Source organism: Melospiza georgiana, chromosome 17 (genome assembly GCF_028018845.1).
Source record: "Melospiza georgiana isolate bMelGeo1 chromosome 17, bMelGeo1.pri, whole genome shotgun sequence".
Classification (NCBI taxonomy): Eukaryota; Metazoa; Chordata; class Aves; order Passeriformes; family Passerellidae; genus Melospiza; species Melospiza georgiana.
The window spans coordinates 11,463,063-11,484,084 of record NC_080446.1 but is presented as its reverse complement, the minus strand read 5'-3'; the positions used below and the strand labels follow the sequence as shown (position 1 = coordinate 11,484,084).

Genomic DNA, 21,022 nt, shown 5'->3' with positions numbered 1-21,022 from the left:
CATGTGTACAAGGCCAATCTGTCAGCATGTTTGTTTAATCAAGGTCAAACAGAGATTTTAATTAAAATAGTGAGCTCATAACATCAGGCTGGTCATCTGTAACTGGCAAGTGGGTTTTGTAACACAGAGAAAAAAATGTTCTCATTTATGTGCCAGTTTTGCTAAATAATGGGGAACTTGTTTAGATCACTTGCAGTAATTTGGCACAGTGTGATATTAGAATAGTAAAAGCTTTTTTTCCAGTTGGTGCTAGTGGGAAATAATTAATTATTTTCAGTGAGGTGGGACTGATTCTTTAAAAACTACTGGAACGGCTGCTTATTTTAGTTCCTTAAATTCAGAAAGCAGGAGCAACAGTTAAAATTTCTACTTTTATTATGTTTTACAGCACCTGTTTTTTCAGTGGTAGAGACAGGGGAAAAGAAATGGGGGAAAGAAGGGACACCACCATAATTTTTTTCTTTTTTCTTGGTGGGGATGATTTGGATTGGGACAAAAGTAGGGAAGATGGGCGTGCTGGGTGACATCATAATTTAAATCAGTTTGGCAACAGTGGTTACTATTCTTGCTAGATGAGATCTTCATGTCTGCCTAGTAGAATAAACTGCTCTATTAATTAAGCTCAATCCCATAAATCTCTTCTAAGTTGCCATGAAATCCCAAAGTAACCTGTGTCATGTTGCTATTGAAATCTGCAGCCCAGGAGAATGGAGTTTAATATTTCATTTGTCTTGTGTTCAGCTATGATGTGACTTGTAAGATGTAGCTTTTGCATTGGGAATAAAAAAGAACCAAATCTCTCTTTTAATTGCCTTGCACCGAGAAACAAGTAATAAACTGCTTGTGATCTATATTAATTTGATTTTTAATGAAAATGTATCCACACATGTTTCTTGAAAACAATTTTCCTGGAGAAATAACTTTGTAAGTCAAAACATAATCAGCCTGGCATTTCATATCAGAAAAAGATTCTGGCAGGAGTTATGGAATAGTGCAGAATTAAAGCAGAAACAGCCATTCCACAGAAAACATATCTGGCATCACTGATTTTTGCTCATGTTGGATAACTGCTGTAATTACAATTCACATTGTTTTTTCTCCAGAGGTACAACACACAGCTTCTGCAGCCAGTCTCAAGGAGATGGAATGATTTGTTGTAAACAGTTAAAGGAAAGGAAATCAAGCATAATTTCAGTTGATCCTTTTGTACAACAGTTTCTTTCTCTTTCCTGAGCAGATCTTAACCTGCAAGAATTATCCTGAGGGGAAAATCCAATCTTCCTCCCATCATGTGGCACTCAAAGTCCTTTCTTCCATTTCTCCTTGGGTCCTGAATTCTTCCAGTTCTTTGAGGAATTACCTTTAGGAGAGAAGGGTTCAGAATGACTCCCACTGAGCTCCAAATTTCTTGTGTTGTAACATTTATGCGTTTCTTTTTCAGAGACAGAGATCACGGGATGGTTTGGGTTGGAAGAAACCTTAAAGCTCATCTCATTCCACCCCTGCCAGGGCAGGGGCACCTTCCACTGTCCCAGGGTGCTCCCAGCCCTGTCCAGCCTGGCCTTGGGCACTGCCAGGGATCCAGGGGCAGCCACAGCTGCTCTGGGCACCCTGTGCCAGTGTTTTAAGTCCCTCTTGATAAAAATATTCTTTATCACCTGATTTTCACAAGAGAATGGAGTTTGTGTCCTCTGGGCTGAGGGCAGACCACATTAGAGTGTGGCAGAGGGAAGGCTGGGTGAGATTCAGGCAATTGCTCAGAATCTTGCAGAGTTCAGCTCAGGTTTTCAAAGCCACAAGGTGTATGCTATTCATGTGGTTTCCAGAATGAAAGTGTTATTTACACTGAAAGAGAGGGGAAAAAGAATAATAAAAATCAGGCAGGCAGCCAGAGCTCTGTAGCTTTTTTTCTTTCTTTTTTCTTGGTAGCTTCCATCAAAGGGAGCTGCTGAGATGTCTTTTATCAGCTTGCTTTGCTTTTTCTCACAGAGTTGGTACTCAGCAGCTGGTCCCTGCCTCCTTATACTGCTTCTCAAACACCCAGGCACTCTTCAGGTGTCATGCAGGCCTTCTTGAGTACCTTTGCCCAGGCAGTTGAGCAAACTTTGCAATCAAACACCGCAGGAGGTGTTGATTCACTGTTGCCTTGGAGTTTTCTTTATTCTGAGCTACCAAGAGCCCCACTCAGAGCCAGATCCAACAGCGTCCTGGCTGCTGGGCATGGGAAGATCACTGGTGTTTAAATTTGCTAATGTTGTCTCAGCCAGCGCTTTGATTAGAAAATCAACATCCTCTTGTTCTTCTCTATTTTTGGGGGATGAAGATCAGAAAATGAACATGTGATTTCAGTTTTCCTCTTGTTGCTAATTGTGTCAAGTTAAGCATTAGAATTTGGCTGAACCACAGCACCATGATCAGTGACTGGAATATTCTGCTGTGTCAGGGCACAGGGCAGAGGAAGGGCTGTGCTGGAACACTTTGATTCATGGTTTGTGCTAAGGGCACTCAGTTGTCTTTATTTAGGGTTTCTTTCCCTCACTCTCCAAGATGTTGAGTGATGTTATTCACATGCTTAAAAGAGGGAGCAAGTATAAACCTCATGATGAGGTTTATAAATGTTTATGAGGTTTATGAAGGCACTTTTAAACCAGAAAGCTGTTTTGTGGTTCCTGTGTTTTCACAGGTGTTTCTTAATTGGTAACACAACCACCAGTGCAAGGGGGCTGAAATTTAAGCACAAAAAAACCAGAGCCTGTGGTATTTTGTGAGACCTCTGTTGTAGGGAGTAAATGATGAATCTGACTCAATGTTCTTAGAAGGCTAATTTATTATTTTATGATCTATATTAAATTAAAGAGTACTATAATAAACTATACTAAAGAATAGAAAAAGGATACAGACAGAAGGCTAAAGGATAATGAAGAAAACTCGTGACTCCTTCCAGAGTCTGACACAGCTTGGCCATGATTGGTCATTAAGTCAAAACATTTCATAGCAGAAACCAAGGAAACCATGTCCAAGCACATTCCAAAGCAGCAAAACACAGGAGAAGCAAATCAGATAATTACTGTTTTCTTTTTTCTCTGGGACTTCTCAGCTTCCCAGGAGAAAAATCCTGGGCAAAAGGATTTTTCAGAAAATACGACGATGACACAAGCCCAATTCTTTCCAGTAACAGGTTAAATTCTTATGAAATATTTGGTAAATGAGAGGTTACAAGGGGTTGTTGGGATGGGAATTTGGACATTTTCTGACTCCTTGTGGTTTGTATCTGTCCCCAGAGCCTCCCACCCCGATCGCGCCCCCGGAGCTGCTGGCCGTGGGGGCCACGTACCTGTGGATCAAACCCAACGCCAACTCCATCATCGGGGACGGGCCCATCATCCTCAAGGAGGTGGAGTACAGGACCACCACGGGAAACTGGGCAGAGACACACATCGTGGACTCCCCCAACTACAAGCTGTGGCACCTGGACCCCGACGTGGAGTACGAGATCCGCGTGCTGCTGACGCGCCCCGGGGAAGGGGGCACGGGACCACCCGGGCCCCCCCTGACCACCAGGACCAAGTGTGCAGGTGAGGGCTCTGCTGCTGACACTCCCTAACAGTGTCTGTCAATGCAGGGTGTAGTTAGCCTCTTCTTGTTGGAGACGTGGGGAGGAACGCCTGTGGTTGTGCATGCAGGGGAAATGACGGTGCAATGGCTGAACCTGCCGTTGGTGACACTGCAAATGGCAAATTGTTGACACTGCAAGTTCGTCAATGTAGGCATATAAAGAGTATTTACAGAGGATGCAGAAAGGGTGTTGCCATCTTGCTGTGGAAAAGAGGTTTGAGGAAAATGTGCACTATGTCATGGTAGGAATTCCCAAGTGCGTTCTCTGAATTGGAGGAGGAGCGGTTGTAAAAAGTCTTTTGAAAATAGGAAAACATATGAGTGAATTGTGGGTTCCAAGATGCAGAAGGCTGAACCATTGCTTTAAGGGGGTATTTTCAGAGGATGCAGAAAGGGTGTTGCCATCTTGCTGTGGAAAGGAGGTTTGAGGAAAATGTGCTCTATGTTGTGGTAAGGAATTCCTGAGCATGTTCTCTGATTAGAAGGAAGAGCTGTTGTAAAAAGTCTTTTGAAAATAGGAAAACATATGAGTGAATTGTGGACTACAAGATGCAGAAGGATGAACTGTTGCTTTTTTTCTTCTATACTATATTATTACTATATTCTTAAGAAACCCATAACCCCTTCCAGCCTGTCTGATACAGCTTTGACCTCATTGCTCAACCAACCAAAACACCACCACACTTTGGTAAACAAATCTCCATAACATGTTCCACATGTGCCTGGCAACAGGTGCAGCAAGTGGAGATAAGAATAGTTTAAATTCTTTCTCTGAGCTTTCTCACAGCCTTCCCCATGGAAAATGCCTGTGTGTGCTCTCTGTGGCCAGAGAGCTCTGCCTGCCACACAGCCCTGGTGCAGGTGCTTCAGCAGGGTTCTGAGCTGATGAATTCGGATACATCCTGCAATGTTTTGTTTTGTTCCACAGGCAGGTGTTTAAGCACTTTTGGTTTTATGCTTGTGGTTTATCTGACAAATTCTTGCCACAGAGTGAGGCTGCTTTCTGTTGAAATAGGCAAAGAACTTTGTTTTCCCACCAGTTCTGCAGTAAGGAAATTGTTCTTAAGACCAGGCTGTGATTACATTTTCATATCTAAGTAGAGAACAAAATTTATGTTGTTCTTGGATGGTGGATCTGCAGTGAATATTAACAAATTGATGCTGATATCAGTTTTAGTGCCTTGTGGTGAAGGAGGAAATTTTTAAAATAATAATTTTAGTTATTATCATTTATTTAATTTAATAATTTATAAATAAATTAATTTAATTGCAATGGTAATTTTTATAAAAAACATTTTTGTGTTCCATTTCCACCCTCATTTCTGGCAAAGGACTGTGTTCAAACACTTGCAGCTCCCTTCTTTTCTCATTCATGTTGGAATGGATCAGTGCTGATCCAGGGGCAGAAGTAGTCCATCTTTCTTTCTAAGCCATATTGGACTTCCTGTGAAAAACTGACGGATGATGCTGCTCATGTTTCAGATATATTGGCTATTCATCCTGTTGTCATACATTAATCATTAGCCATTAAGGGAAATCAAGCCCTGTGCCTGGCAAGGGGATGAGCAAAGCACTTTTCTGCCTCACAGGTTTTTTTTCCACCACAGAACTTCAATTTCTTGCATTTTTTGTAATTTTTGCAAGGTTCTTACTATGGTGTGAACAAAGAATAGGGATTAAAAGGCTTCTCTCCTTTTCCTGCAAACCCTCCTTCCCTCCCCACAAGTTAGTCGTTTACAACGTGTGGATTTAAGAAATGAAAACCTTTTAAGAACGTTCTGTTTCCTGTTACTCTTTCTGATCAAACGGCAAATCTGAAGTGGGAAGAAGGCATCCAGAACACCCAAAACCATCCTAGGATGGGATTGAGCAGTGCAGTGTTAGTGGCAGGAACATTTCCAGCAAAATCCCCTTTTTCTACAAGAGAGGAAGCCTGGCAGGCTGGCTGTGTTTTGGGGGCCACATTTATTGTGAAGATTGTAAATTAGTGAATGTTTAGTGCCCCTTTGAGAATGCTTGGATAAAAATAAATAAATCTGAGCATGAGGCCCTGTCATGGAGGTGTTGGCTTGGTTCAGCACCTGTCCTTTGATGGAACACAGATGTTAAAGGCTTTGCAGCAGCTGTGTGGAAAGCTTCAGGTACATGGATGATGTCCTGGCCTGTTTGGGAAGCTGGCACGTGTTCTGCTGCTCACCTTCTGGCTTTCTTCTCCTTTCCTAGTCTGGTTAAATTCTCTGACCTCACCAGAAGTCACTGTAGGCCTGGCCTAGGACTGCATTTGCAGATGGAAATGTGTTGTGCTCAGATTTCCTCTGGAGCTGATGTCTTGTCACTTTGCAGTTGCACTCTCTGCAGCAGCCAAACTTGCAAACCTCTCTTCCTTACCTGTAAAAAAGTCTGGGTTTGGCTTAATTGAGGAGTTAAGATTAAAAAAAAAAGAGTTGGCTTTGTGCTCAATATTGTCTTGTCCTGTGTCCCAGATTGCTGAGTTTCCTGCCCAGTTCAGGTATTGACTGACTCCGAGAAGGATGACGTGGATAATTTGTTCAAATTGGCAAAGCTGAGGCACTTTCTGTTTTCCATCCTATTTTACTAATGAAAATCTAACTGGAGAAGGTCATTCTGTTAATGTTAGCTGTCATACAGGCCTTGTTGAGATTGATGGTGATGGCATTTATGTTTTGTTTAGGGCACTGGGTAGGAGAAATTGTAATGATCTTGGTCTAAGCATGGACCAGGAGGAAGGGAGAAACTTAATAGCTTAAGATGTACAATACCACCAAATGCCAACTGAAATGATAGACAAGAAAACGCAACTTTATTCCAATTTCCATGCGTCGTGGAACTCCTTCAAAACACCATTTTGAGGGTAATTACACAAAACTTTCACGGTGAAGATTTTCAAAAATGTGCTGAACTGAGAAAACAGCTCTGCTGCCTTGATTTTCCTGAGAGTACCTCATGAATGACATCAGGGAAAATTGAGGGGTTTTAAAATAGTTGGGGGATGAGTGATGCTGCTTTTTTTTAATGTGAATTTTTTTTGGTTGTTTTATTGTTTGTCTTCACATTTTCCTGAGCAAGAGGGAAGTACCAAACTCCTACACATTTGTATGCAACCAGCAGGTGATGGGAGCAGCCCAGTTTTACTGCACTGTCTGCTGTTGTGCTGCCTTTATTAAGGCCACAAATAAAGGTAACAAAACTGATTGCACAAGTAAGAGTAGAGAATATCACCTGTACTGGAGAAGCATTTACTTATTTAAATCTCTAGAAATCAGTGTAACAATAAACAGAAGGTGGCTGCAACCTTCTAAGAGAGGGAAGTCAATATCCCTTGGACTGAATACTCTGCCCAGGCTCTTTTCACATAGAGACTGTATTTTTATAATTGTTATTTTTTTTCTGGGGAGGCTGAGTAACTGCTGGCTTCAATTCAAGCACAAGCTGCAATGAGATTCTTATTTAGAGATGAAATGAGGAGGATTTGGGAAGGACCAGGCTTCTCTTCCACTTCAGGCAACAGAAGTTCATTTACAAAGTTGCCCTTGTGTTGTTTCTTGACTGTCAGCTTTGCATCAGAGCAAAAGCATGGCCGGGATGGTCCAGCATGAGCTCAAACATCAGGACAACTCTTACAAAATCATTAATAAGTTTCTGATTTTGATCGCACTGAATGGAAGGTGTCCATATGGACAGTTTTGAAAGTTTTTTTTTTTTTTAGATTAGATAAAACCAATAAGGTAATTATGGAAGGTCCTACTCTAAATGAGCATAAAGACGTTTAATAAAACTGGATAATATCTAAATTTCTCTTGGCAGTGTGTGCCCAGGCATATTACCCCACTGGTATTGCTTTTGGTATTCTACAGGACAGCATTAATTAATATTTGTCAGCAGACTTAATTAATATTCAATCTATAGAAAATGGTACTGAAATCCCAGCTTAGCTCCTTCAAAGGAAAGTCAACTGCCAGAAAATATGGCAAACCCTGCACAAATGATTTGTTCTTTTGGTTTTTTTGTGGGTTTTGTGTTTTGGATTTGAGTTTGTTTTCCATGGACTGTTCTGGGTTGTGGCTTAGGACAAGAAAAGATGAAATGACCTTGAGGCATAACCCAGTAAAGTGTCAGTCAGAGGGAAGAGTTGTCAGCAGGGAAGGGGGAAAAGAAAGAGATTGGCTAAGGTTAACACCAGACATGGGGTTGAAGGTTGGTTAAAGCAAAGACAGATATAAAACATTAGTGTTTATCCCCAAAATAATCAGTTGAGGAGATAACAGGATTAGAATAAAGTGTTTGAACACAGTTCCCAATAGTGCCTTGTATTCAGCACTGGTTCTCTAAGTGTGGGGTCTTTTTAGCCATGCTCTGTAGATAAACATAGCTTTTAAAATCCTTGTTCCTTGGCCTTTGTTCACAAGTGTGTGCTTTGGGAAGCTTGAGGCTTATTTTCTTCCCTGTGCTTATTGACTATTCCTTGTTTTTTTTTTTTTTTTTTTTTTTTTTTTTTTTTTTTTTTTGTTTTTTTTTTCTTCCTTTATTCAGTTTCCACAGAAAGGGAGAATAGGGCAAAAGTTGTTTTTCGCTCTGGTGGATGGAAAAAAGGGAAAAGTTTGCCTTTGAGGTCATTATCCTGCAGGGAATCTCATCTGAAAACTGTTTGCTTCTAGTGGGGCAAACTCACATGAAAAACAAGGCCAAAGAGTAATATTTAAATGAATATTAAAAAGGGGACAGATTAAATACTTTCTTTATGATCAATACTTCTGGCTAAAATACTGTCTGGAAAAGCTGCCTTGAACATTGATTTCATTATAACTTTATCTGATCTTCATTAGCTGTTGAGATTAAAGGAAAGGAGCCCCAGGGGGACTTTGTCTCTCTCTAAAACTCTCTGAAAAGAGATTGTGGCCAGGTGGGGATCAGGCTCTGCTCCCAGGGAACAAGTGGCAGGAGGAGAGGAAACAGCCTCAGTGTGTGTTTGGGGAGGTTTTAATTGGATATTAGGAAAAAATTCCTTGCTGGAAGGGTTGTCAGGCATTGGAACAGGGCAGTGTTCCAATGCCTGACAACCCTTCCAGCAAGGAATTTTTGAACATGGTGGTGCTGGGTTAATGGCTGGGCTCTGACCTAAGGGAGCTTTCCCAACCTCAGTGATTATGATTCTCTGCCTTCTTGGATGGTGACAACAGGTGACTTTGGGTTAATGGCTGGATTCTGACCTTAGAGTGCTTTTCCAGCCTTGGTGAGTTTATAATTCTTTGCATTTTGGCAGAGACTTGAATGTTGTTGTTGGAATTTTGGATGATGACAGGTTATAAAATGGTTTGTAAAATGGGGGCAGTTTTACAACCTTGTGGCTTGGAAGAAGGAAACTGTTCAGTCTGATAGGAGAATTGTTTGGGAAGGAATGGGAGGGGAGAAAAAGTCCTGAGAAACCCCAACATCTCCCACCAGAAAACACATGGCAATGGCTCCTTGAGGCTTGTGTTCATAGGAACTTTGTCCTCATGTAAAATTCCCATGGCTCACAGGCAGCCCCTCCCTCCAGATAAGCTGCTGGAGGCTCCCTTAATCACCACAGGGTGATTTAGCTCCTGCACAAAGAGCAGTTGTCAAGATCAATACTCAATTTTTGGTGTAGGCCTAGGGAAATGAAAGTTAGTCTTAAATGATGGGGCTGAATTCAATACTCCCCTTAAAAATGGCCCAGATACAGTGGCTGATACAAATGTGAATGATCTGAATATTCTGAGTTTGATGTGGTGCTGCCAAGAAGCTGGAAAACTTTTTTCTCTGGTGGTTGTTAACAGGTGACTTTGTTGCCTTGAAATCTAGTAAAGTTTATCAGTAGTAAGCAGATTTTGCCATTTTTTGTTGGTTTAAGAGAATAATTCAAAATTTATAAAAATATTTTTTCTTTGATTTATTACAGGTGTTAGAAAAAAGAAAGTATTTGCACACTGTTATGAAATGCATTAACTGAACAACCACAAGAATGTGCACTGAGTATGAGTTCAAAACCATTTATTTCTGTTTTAATTTTAAGGTGATATCTCCCATTAAATGGGAAACTTCCACATGTTAATGTGGAAAAATATGATTCAAGGTTGCTACACTGCTGCCTTAATTTTTTTTTTTTCTCAGGCTTATAATAAAAAAAAATTAAAACTCAGATCTCTAAATCAAAGCACTGCACAAAAAGCATATCAAGTGATTTGCAAGAGTGTTCTGTACAACTGATTTTTTGGTATTATCAAAATCACTGATTCACAGACTTATTTAACTTTGAGCAACTCTAAGCCTTGTACTGAAAGACACATTCATTTCCCATAATAATATTAAATTTTAACTCTTGGCTTCAGTTTCCTGTAATTTTAAATGGAGAGGGTGGGGGGGAATAGAGGCTTTTTTAGCAAGTGAAGGAAAAAGTTATGACTTTTTTCTTGTTGTTTTTAGCCACGTTGTTGCCCTGGAAAGCCACCTTTTAGAGAATAGGGGATAGATTGGATCTCTGAATTATTTCCTGGAAAAGAATTGAAAGAAGGAGCAGCTCTGTTGGCTGAGATATAACAAGAATGACAACCTGTATGGGACAGGAAGGATCTGGGAGGAGGAGTGGGGAAAGGGGAGCAGAGTGCTTTGGAGCATTTGGAGTGGCTGAGGGAATGCAGGACTCCTGAAAGGCAGACTGATGGAGCTGACAGGATCCTTGGTTGTTGGGGTGCCTGGTGCTGATTCCCCAATCTCTGAGCCTCAGGCTGGGCCCTCCCCTGTCGGGGGAGACCCTCCTGGGGTGGTTCTGTGTCAGGAAAGAGAGATGCGCTGGATCTTTTTGGTCTTCAGGTTCTTGTTTATTGTTATCTTATCTCAAGTTGTGCACGCTGTCCACACCAGGCTCAGCACGCTGGAAAAGCACCACAAAAATGGCAACAATCTCTTGGTACAAGGTCTGTTAAGACTAAACTATCCAATTAAGTGCTGACACCTGGATTATTTCCCCTTTTAACCCAATAACTGATCCCAAAGAGCTGCAGTGGGGGCTTTGCTGCCCAATTACAAAATGCCACCCAAACCCATGGAGAAGAAGGAAGAAGCAGCATGAAGAAGAAACCCAGGATGACACCCTGTGCCCTCCATCTTGCTTCCATCCACAACACACTAAAAATCCCAAACCCTCAATTTCCCACCAAGTGATACACCTACACTGCTCTCTATAATCTATTGCACACTTTTGTGGATTCCAGTCTATTCTGGAGTTTAGGAAACTTTCTCCATGAAAGTCAGAGCACCCCAGAGCAGACAGAGAATTATTCCCAGTGCCCTGGGTTTGCACACTTGGTCTGGAGTGAGGCTGTGATCCATCCAGAGCTCAGGCTCTAAATTCCACGTGTGGGAAAGCAGCAGCACGCAGAGGCAAGGCTGGGATTTACTGCTGGAGCACATCAGTGTGCCATAAATCTGATATTTGTTTCCAGCACTGACCAATCCCCAAACACTCCTGAGTCTCCCAAAGCCTGCCCCCCATTGCCTTAACCATGGGACATATGGTGAGGAATTTTCTTTATCCTGATCCTTGCAGAAGATCAGCTTTTTGTCCTGGGGCCTGGGGATTGATTGCCCTTATCTTAGTCTGCATAAATACAGTTCTGAATATAAATCCAGCCACAATAGTGCTTTGGTCTGGATTTTTTTTTTTTTTTTTTTTTTTTCCAGAGGGATTTTGCTCAAGATGGATTTAAATTCTAGGGATTTACTTTTTTTATCTGCAATGGCAGTTTGTTATCCAGAAATATTTTATTTTTGTTTTTATTAGGAGGAAGTCTAGATATTCATTTCCACATCACACTGTTTCTGTCTGGTGCTGTTGCTGTTTAATTTAATATTTTTCCAGAATGTGGTTTGTATTTAGTATTATTTTTAGAGTGGGCAGGCTGGTCAGGAGGATGACAACTTCCAGAAAGACATAAGGCTCTTATGCCAAGAACTGTTCTCACTAATGGTGGGATTTCACAACTTCTCCCAAAAGCAGGGAACCTTCCCAGCTCTTGCTTTCACACCAGCTGAATTTAGGACACTGTTCTTTTTGATGTTTCTTGTCTCCTGAGTTCTGTCCAGGCTTCCTCCCAAACAGCTATTCTTAATCTGAAGAGGCAAAAATAGAAAAGGAGAGGGAAGAAAACAAAACAAAAAGCCCTAAAACAAAACTCCATTCTGTTTTGTTGGACTCAGAAAAATCCTCAAGCACAGCTTGACTTTGTGGTGAGGCAGTGAATATCTGCTCTTCCAAGGGAAAAGTGGGATGAATCAAATTTGGAGGGAATGCAAACCACCTGGACTTTTGCTGCAGTTTTTCAAAGGTGTATTTCTGCAGTTTGAGGTGCTTGAGAGTGTCCAGGGAACATCCTGATGAAGGCAGGAATGATGAATCTGACTCCATGTTCTCAGAAGGCTCATTTATTACTTTATGATATCATATTATATTAAAGAACACTATACTATACTATACTAAAGAATACAGAAAGGATACTTACTGAATGCTAAAAAGATAATAATGTAAACTGGTGACTCTCTCCAGAGCCCTGACACAGCTTGGCCCTGTTTGGCCAAAGAGTGAAAACAACTCCCAGCAGAATGCAATGGAACAATCACCTGTGGGTGAACAATCTCCAAACACATTGCACATGTGAGCACAACACAGGAGAAGCAAATGAGAGAAGAATTGTTTTCCTTTTCTCTGAGGCCTTTCAGCTTCGCAGGAGGAAAATCTGGGGCGAAGGGATTTTTCAGAGAATGTGAATGCCACAGGCCCGTGGATGATTGCAGATACTCAGAACTGGAGTCCAGACACAAGTGGTGCCCAGAGACACGGAACCAAAATTGCCTGAGCTGCTGTGTTACCCAGCCAGCCTGGCATAAGCAGGGAGCTGGGTTCTTTGTGCACAACACAATGGTGGTTGAGTTTACTTGTGTGCTTTTGGGTAATTGTGTGATTCCTCTTTTCAGCTCGCTTAACAAAATTGTGCAGGGAGGGAAGCAACATAAGCAGATATTTGATGTGTTAATAACTTCTTCCCTTCTTGCTTGTGCAGCTTCATTTCAGCATTCTCAGTTCAAGGGTTTCTCCAGTGTGGGCCTAAAAATGTGACTCCTTGGCTCGTGCAAAGCTGGCACTGCTGTGCCCAAGTCAGCATTTTATACCCACTGAAAATCTGCCCCACCACTTGCAAAAACAGGCCAAGCATTTTTCCTCAATTGTCACTCAGTCCCCTGCTAGAAGCAATTTTATTTAAATTGCATGGTGTCTTTTAGTCTTCAGTTAAGAGGCATCTTTCATCAAATCTCATCCCTTATTACCATGTTATTACTGCCTCTGTTGGCTTGCCGAGGGTGCGCGAGATGATCGCTTCCAGCTGTGGCTTTATCCCAGCGTGAAAAGCCCAGCCAGGGGGAGGGAGCTGGGCAGGGAGGATGCTGTGGATGTGCTCCCATTGAGCTGGGGCTCAGGAGGACCAGAGGGAGGTGCCTTTGCCTCCTCTGTGCCATAACTCATCCTGGGAATCAATGGCAGCCCCGTCCTTGCAAAGCATCCATTCAGGATTTGCATAGTCATGATCCCATCTTTGTCCTTTGGGACAAGTGTTGCTTCCTGCTTGTGTTTCTCTGTTGTTGCTTTTCCAAAGGCAGCTGAAACATAAATGATTTTCATTTTCAAACGTGGTTTTAATACACACAAGTATTGAAAAGCACTCAAATAATAAGAGATGCTGAGACTCTATATGCTAGAAGTGGCCAATTTTAAACGTTTCAAAGAATAAAATGCACATTAATTGGCTTTCATGGATGCTTTAACATAGAGTACAAAAGCCAGGCAGAGGCAAAATGGAAGAGAGCACTACATTTTTACCATGCTAAGGCTTTTAACCCTGAGGCATTTGCAAGACATTTAGGAACAGAGCTCTTCCTCACATGTTTAGCTGTTTTACATTTTGTCATAAATATTTTACCCTTTTATTTTTCCCCAGTTGACTCTGAAATGTTGAGATGAACATGACTTCTCGTTTAACACTTGGCAGTTCATCCAGATGAGCAGGGCTTTTGCACAGCTGGGGGACAAGAGGAAAAGGCAGCGTGGTGTCTTAAATCGTGCTGCAGAACCAGCAGATGGAGCATGAGAGTGCAAAACCCGGCTGGCAATGCTGTGTCTGTCTGTCTGCACCACCACGTTGCATGTTCATATTGTTTGAGCTGGAAAATGGACTTTTAAAAGTAGTTTTTAGCCATTTATTTGGTCCATGAGCATTTCTGCTCCCTGTTAAAGGCAGTTCCTGAACATGACAAACCCAGAGCAGGGCTCTCATTCCCTTTGGGGAGTTCTGGGGTCCCTTCACAGCTCCCATTACACAGATGAAAAACACAGACCCCAAACCTGCCCAGGCTGTGGATTTGTGATCCAGCTGATTGCCATGGCCTTGGGACTGGATTGCAGTTTTTACACTTAACCATCCTTTTAATTATTTGTTATTCAACTGAGTGTAGTGAGGAAAAGGAAATGCTTTCAACTCCTTTTAACTTATTTTTGTTGTTTAGTTTCATAAGCTAAAAGCTTAAAAGCTTTGGACTTTTATTTATTTAATTTGTTTTTCTTTAGCTGTTTATTTTTTTTAAATGTGAAGCAGTGGAATATTTTATGACTTCAGAAATAATACTGAAGTACAAACCATAGCTGTGACTGCATCAAAGTACTCCAATGTTGCTGGGGAGACTTAGAGGCCTGAGCATCCAAATCAGCCTGACAGTTGTGATTATAATGTATTTTGCTCAAGATCCACAAATCCTCATTTCAGCTGCCAATAATCCTTCAAATTATTAAACTGAAATCTTGGTGCAGGGACTATCAGAAAGGGGTTGAAAGCGAGACCACAACTCACAAGATAACAAAATCTGAAAGCCTGAACATCATCATTTCCTCCCTGTGGCACTTGGAGATGTTTCCTAGCATTCCCTAGAGAATAAAAAAACAACCAGGAGGGAAGTAGGTCTTATAAATAGATCCAAAGCACCAGAAATTGATTTGTTCATTAATGAATTTCAACAGAAATCTTTGGTGAGCCTGGGAGATTAGATCATATATCAAGGAACTTGATATATGATCTTCCACCACTTGGAGGATAAAGCCTTCAAGTGATAACTGTATTTAAGAACATTTTTAATAGGAAGATAAGCTGTTGGCATGAAGTTGGCTGTTTGAACAGAGGAGGGACTGAGGCAGAGGAGTGGGAAGCTGAATTTAAGACAAGGAATGCTGCATCAAGGCAATGCTATGTATGAATTTCTGTATTTGTGTAAAAACAGTTCTCCACAGTTGGTTTTATCCCCTTCAGATGGATTAGTTTTTAACATGTTATAGGAATAAATCTTTCCACTTGCTGTTCTATAGGTCCCTTTGGTATAGTGTTTATGTTTACATTCATAACACATTTCTCTGTATAAAGATCCACACAATTCTTTTTCCTGGACAGAAAGAATCCTATTTCATTAGAGAAACTGTGCCTGAAAGCAACTCTAGAGCTGTGATGGTTTTTCATTTCATATGGAATTAAAACTGTCTTTTGGCAGCTCAGACAAAGCAGTTGCTGCTCTAAGATTGCATAAAAGTCTTTTGAGTTGTTGTCTGAGAGGTGCCATAGATTAAAATCCACATCTGAAGTGCTGAATTTTCGTTATATAATTTGCTCTGTGGTGATGGAAGGGGTTTCAAGTGATAAGAGTTAAGTTTCTTGTAAACACTGATTCCCATCACATCTCAGAGAGTGCATCATCTTTTCCTTCAAAATCAGACAGGGCACAAGTTCCAGGTACAAAACTTCCCTTGCCTTTGTGAAAGCTCAGCTTTTCTGATTGTGCTTTTTATCTTACTCTTCTAAAAAACCCAGGAACCACAGAGTTAAAAGATGAACTTTGCAGTACCTGACACAAAATCTGCAGAGTGAAACTGAATTTTGTGTCTATTTTGTTGTTCCCATTTCTGTTCTGAAGCTGTTTTCAATAGTTGTTGCTTCCAATTAATGTTGTGTATGTGAACTCCAGACAGGCACCTTCTGCCAGCCTTCTCCTGTCTAGGAGAGGCAATTCAGAGCTTTCCCCTGATCCAGCTGGCACAGCAGAGCAAATATTTACTTATTTTCAAACAGAAACCAAATAGCTCAGTGCGAAAGAGTTGGAAGCAGGCTCTGTGCAAACAGGTGCTTCATATTCTGTTGGTGTGTTCTGCTGCAACCCATCAGGCTTTTAGAGAGAATTTTCCCCTGGCACTTGTGGGATTGGGGCTCACAGGTTGGTGTTAGCACTCCTGGGGTTTCAGGCTTGGTTAATTAATTTGTGTGAGTGATAGTTTGTGTGTCCCTCTTTGTCTCTGCCTGTCCCAGTGTAAAAGATGCTTATAATAAGAAATAATCTCCCAGACTTGTTTGTGGTGGCCTGTGCTAGAAGGAATATTGCCTTGTTGAAGTCTTTAGGCTGTAGGAGCTGAATGCACAATTCTGGCCTTTTGTCTGTCCCTTGGCGCTGAAATGCTGAGGAATTTTAAAAACAAGGGCTGGTTGCTGAGAGAGGGGAGGGCAGGTGTGCTCCAGGTGTGTTAAGCAAAGGTAACAGCATTAAAGGTACAATGTCAGAACATTGAAAGAAAAAATAAGAGGAGGAATATTTTTATTCTATAGCAAAATATCTCAAATTGTTTTCAAGCAGTGCTGTTTGTTGGGGTGTGTGTTTTCTGTTCTAAATTGCTTTAATGCTGTTGAGTTTCTTTGTTTGGGGAAAAAGGTCTGGTTTTTGTGGTTTTTTTTTTTTTTTTTTTTTTTTCTGGTTAGAACAATTTGGGCTAAAATTTTTGCACTGCATTACCTTAATTTTGAGCAATGAAGAAACGTGTTGGTCCTTAAACCACAATATTCCAGCAGCAATCAGGTCTTGTGGCCACCTTCTCTTATGTGCAACACAGGGCTCTGAAATATCCACCTTTGCCTTATTTACCACAGGATGAGTTGGGTTGGAAGGGGCCTTAAAGCTCATTTTGTTCCAACCCTGCCATGGGCAGGGACACCTTCCACCATCCCAGGGTGCTCCAAGCCCTGTCCAGCCTGGCCTTGGACACTCCCAGGGATGGGGCAGCCACCAAAAAGATCCAAAATTTCCAATGTAAATTTGTGTCTGAGAGCTTTGTCTACACAGTTCTGGAACTCTGGTGGGCTTTTATTCATATTTATTCAGCTTGTCAGGGTCGTGTCTGCCATGAAGAATCTAGAGCGTGCCTGGCACAGAATCCTTTTTTTTATCTTTACAATGTTCCGTTTTTCATGGCAGCTGTCTAGAGGCTCATTCTCCACAACTGTCCCCTAGAATTTGTTCCACTTAGAAGCTGATGATGTTAAGGGGAAGCAGGAGGAGTTGTAGAAACTCAGAATGTACCTGGATCTCAATTTTTCCATGACAAGATAATTATTAGAATCCATATATGTTCTGTGCAATGTACTCTTTGTCCACCAAAAATAAGTGAAGGCTCTCTGACCTGCCTGTGACACAGCCATGCTGAACATTGCTTCTGTGCAAAAATAGAACTTTCTGCTCAAAAGTTCTTTCCTGTGAAGTCATCACTTGATGAGGTTGGTGGGAAAGGGATGAATCTTTATTTAAATTTTGGCAGAGTACTCAGGCTCCATAAACAGCAATATCTGGAAGAACATGTGTAACATTGTTCACAGGGGTTTTAGGATGAGGGAAGAGATGAGGATCTGACTCCATGTTTCAGAAGGCTGATTTATTATTTTATTATATATATTGCATTAAAACTTTAATAAAAGAATAGAAGAAAGGATTTCATCAGAAGGCTAGCAAAGAATAGAAAAAGAAGGAATGATAACAAAGGTTTGTGGCTCAGACTCTGTCTGAGCCAGCTGACTGTGATGGGCCATTAATTAGAAACAACCACATGAGACCAATCACAGATGCACCTGTTGCATTCCAAAGCAGCAGATAATCAATGTTTACATTTTGTTCCTGAGGCCTCTCAGCTTTTCAGGAGGAAATATCCTAAGGGAAGGATTTTTCGTAAAAAGATGTCTGTGACAAACATGTAGAGAAGTTTGGGGTTTTTATTTCCAGCACACTTCCCTCATTCATGTTATGAAAAAGGACCTCACAGACAATTCAGTTTCTTTGTAGAAGGTGTCCCTGCCCAAGGCAGGGGGTTGGAGTGAGATGAGTGTTGAGGTCCCTTCCAGGCCTAAGCTGGGGTCCTGTGACAGCTCTGTAACCTCTGCTGCCTGTAAAACAGCTTTTCCTCCCTCAGGGGTGTATTTCCCTCACTGCAGCACCCATTCCCTGTTAACCATCCTCCTTGTCACAATCATTTTTATCCCTTCAACCCTTTTCAACTAGATTGCTCCAGTCTTTTCAGCTGTCAGCAAGTCCTAACAGTGCCTCCCTTAACCCAGCCATTCCTACCCAGACAGAGGTGTTTGTGTGACCCCGCCAGAGGTAAATAACTCTAAGAAGAGGTTAGGTGAGAAAAGCAGGATGGGATTAAATGACTGCCTGAGTCACAGACTTGGAGAAATGCCTTGCATTCAGCACAGGAGGACAAACCCTTGAGCCTGTGCAGAGATTTGCACAGGAGTCACGGAGTGGCACTGCCTCTGATCGTGTACTTGAAGGTGTTGACAGACAGAAATGCTTTTAAACTCAAATGCCTTTAAGACTTTATGAAACAAATCCTACCTCGGGTTGTCCCCAGGGTTAAGGACCAGGGTACTAATGGTGTGTCACCTTCAGCATTTCCTTCAAATTTGTCTTCCTTAAAGGAGTGGCAAAGTGCAGCCTGCAGCTCTCCATCTGTTCCCCCCTGAGGGCAGGAGGACACTGGGGATGCTCTGGGCCCCCTCAGCCACTGCAGGTTTCCTTCCTGAGTATTCAGAGCACAGAGACAGCAGAGATGTGGTCACATTGTGAGCAGCAAAGCTGAGTGATTCCCAGACTGTGCTGACAGGTCTGTCCTTAAAAATCCTTCCTGCTTGGCTTTTGTGATATTTATGAGATAAACAGTGTTGGTCCGAAGAACTCAAAAACCCTGAGTCAGAAGCTATTCCTCTCCCCACTCTGTATTCATGGACTCTCATGAAATGTAGTCTGGTGTTTTTTGTGTTTTTAAACTTCATCTTGCTTTTCCTTTTATGAGGAAGTGTCAGGCACACATCACTCATTCATTCTCCATGCAAAGCTGCAGGCAGTGACCCCCTGCAGTTCCAGGCTGCTGTCTGTGTTCTCCTGTCTGCTGCATCCCTCCTCCTCAGCATGGAAAACCTTTCTGGAGTGGCAAAGCTGGCAGCTTTCCCTGTTACACCCTGGCACAGGAAAATGGGAATTTATTTTAGCTGTGTGGTGGCTCCATGTCTCTCAGGTTGCAGTTGTTAATTGCTGCCCCAAGATGTGCAGGATGTCTCTGTTTCAGCCCACACAACTGAAGAACGAGTCTGGACTCTTCACTTTTTGGTCTTGAGGTTGTTTATCAATTCTTATCTATAAAATTTTCTTTCTGCCCAGCCGAGATCTGCTCAGCAGGGCAGCCACAGGCACTCGGTGTTGTCCTTTTATACTACAAACTACATATAACATATTTACTCTTAATTCCCAATACCTATCACCTATGTTAGTGCACTTCTACTCCAAACTAATCCCAAAGTGCCAACATCACTGCAGAAAATGGAGAACAAGAAGAAGAAAGGCTGGACATGCCCAAGTTCCTCCATCTTGTCCCCATAACCTCCACACCAAAAATCCTAAAATCTACATTTTCACCCTGTGATCATTTTGTTATTACACCATTCAAACCTCTGTGACTTTCAGCTCCTCATACAAAGCTGGTAACTTGCTCCAAGGGTGAAAATCAAATCCCCAGGTGTTCTGGGCTGTGTGCCAGGGTCTCTGAGCCCCCTGATGGGGTCCTCAGCAACTCTGGACACCCGGAGGGATGCACTGAATTCCAACACAGGTCTACTTCAGGCATCCAGGACATGAAGGTGGGGGCAGGTTGCTCAAACAACTCTGTGGGATCTGTTCCTTGTTCTCCCTCATGCCCAGCTCCAAGAGAGTCAGCAGAGAGTGGAATGGGGAGCCAGAGCTGTGAGGTTGGCTGAGAACCTGGCTGGAAGTGCTCTCTCCAGCCTCAAAAAGCTGCTGAGAAAGAAGCTGCTCTCACTGCCTGCATTTACTCTCTTTGCAGTGCTGCTTCCACCTTGGAAGAAGCTCTGGTGCCTCTTCCAGAGGTGCCCATGGAGCACCAGGAATGCCTTTGCTGCTGCAGGAAACACACAGCTCCTTCTGATCACACTTAGCTCAAACAATTCCTCTGAGCTTCCTGGGTTTCTTGCAGAGGTACCCACCAAATTGTACAGCTTGCTGTAATTTTAGCTTTGCTTACACTAAAATACCACTGCAGACTATCTAGGGAGCCCTGCTCTGTGTTGTCTGCTGGAAGGGATGCGTGGGAGCCCCAGGATCTGTGCCAGTCTGTGTGATGTGCAGAGCTTTACATGTCCTACACTGCTGAGGATGCACCACGCTGGAGACATCCACCAGGGAGCTTTGACAGGGCTTCCAGCAAGCACTGCTCTTGGCAGCCAGTATTTTTGGTGTATGGTGGTTTTTTGGGGGGTTTTTAATGTGAACAGCTCAATTTAGAAGGGAGCAGCAGTGGATGTTGGGAATGCTGTCAAGATCACTGTGGATATAGCAGTGCTGGGTTGAGTGCTGTTCAACTTTTACATTATCACCTCTCACTTCTGTTTCCTGTATTTTCTTTAAATTTTATTATCTCTCATCTGGTGAAAAAGCAGTATTTGAATTTCAGAGCTGAGCTGGTGCTCTGTCCTGTGGGAATAAGAGCTCAGCTTCTCCTCCCTCAAAGCACAGTCTCAGATCTCTGTTTCCTTTAAGTGCTGTCCCAGCTTTCAGCTGTGGAGTGCCTGTTTGCTTTGGACTGGTGTGTGAGCTGGGTGCTGAGTCCTGCTGCCTTCAGATTCTAAGAATTGTCCTAGGAGGATGAGGCACGGTGGAATAGGATATTTTTCATCCTATAAATTGTGTTGTCTGGGTAAGACTTTTGGTTTTTAATTAATGTTTTTAGAAATTTGCATGGTGAGTCAAACAAGCCATTTTCAAGCAGTAACTCAGCCATTATATCATTCCTTAGACACAATTTCTTCACTAGGGGGAAAATGGCCTGAAGGTGTACATTTGAAAAGGTGTTTGTAGGGAGAGGGAAGTAACCTCTGAGTAAAATGCATGGCAATTAAATCCCTAAGTCAGGTCACTTGCTTGGAAGCAGCTTTGGGGAGGGCTTCAT

The 21,022-nt window shown here is 42.2% G+C and overlaps 1 protein-coding gene across 5 annotated transcripts in view; it reads left to right on the top strand.

Moving 5' to 3' along the window:
* Positions 1-21,022, top strand: part of PTPRT (protein tyrosine phosphatase receptor type T) — a 491,783-nt gene that overhangs the window by 242,438 nt on the left and 228,323 nt on the right. For all 5 annotated transcript variants that reach the window (XM_058036502.1, XM_058036501.1, XM_058036499.1 and 2 more), the window contains exon 7: positions 3,282-3,575. In XM_058036502.1, coding sequence (XP_057892485.1) covers positions 3,282-3,575 — 294 coding nt within the window. The remainder of the gene's footprint in view (positions 1-3,281; positions 3,576-21,022) is intronic.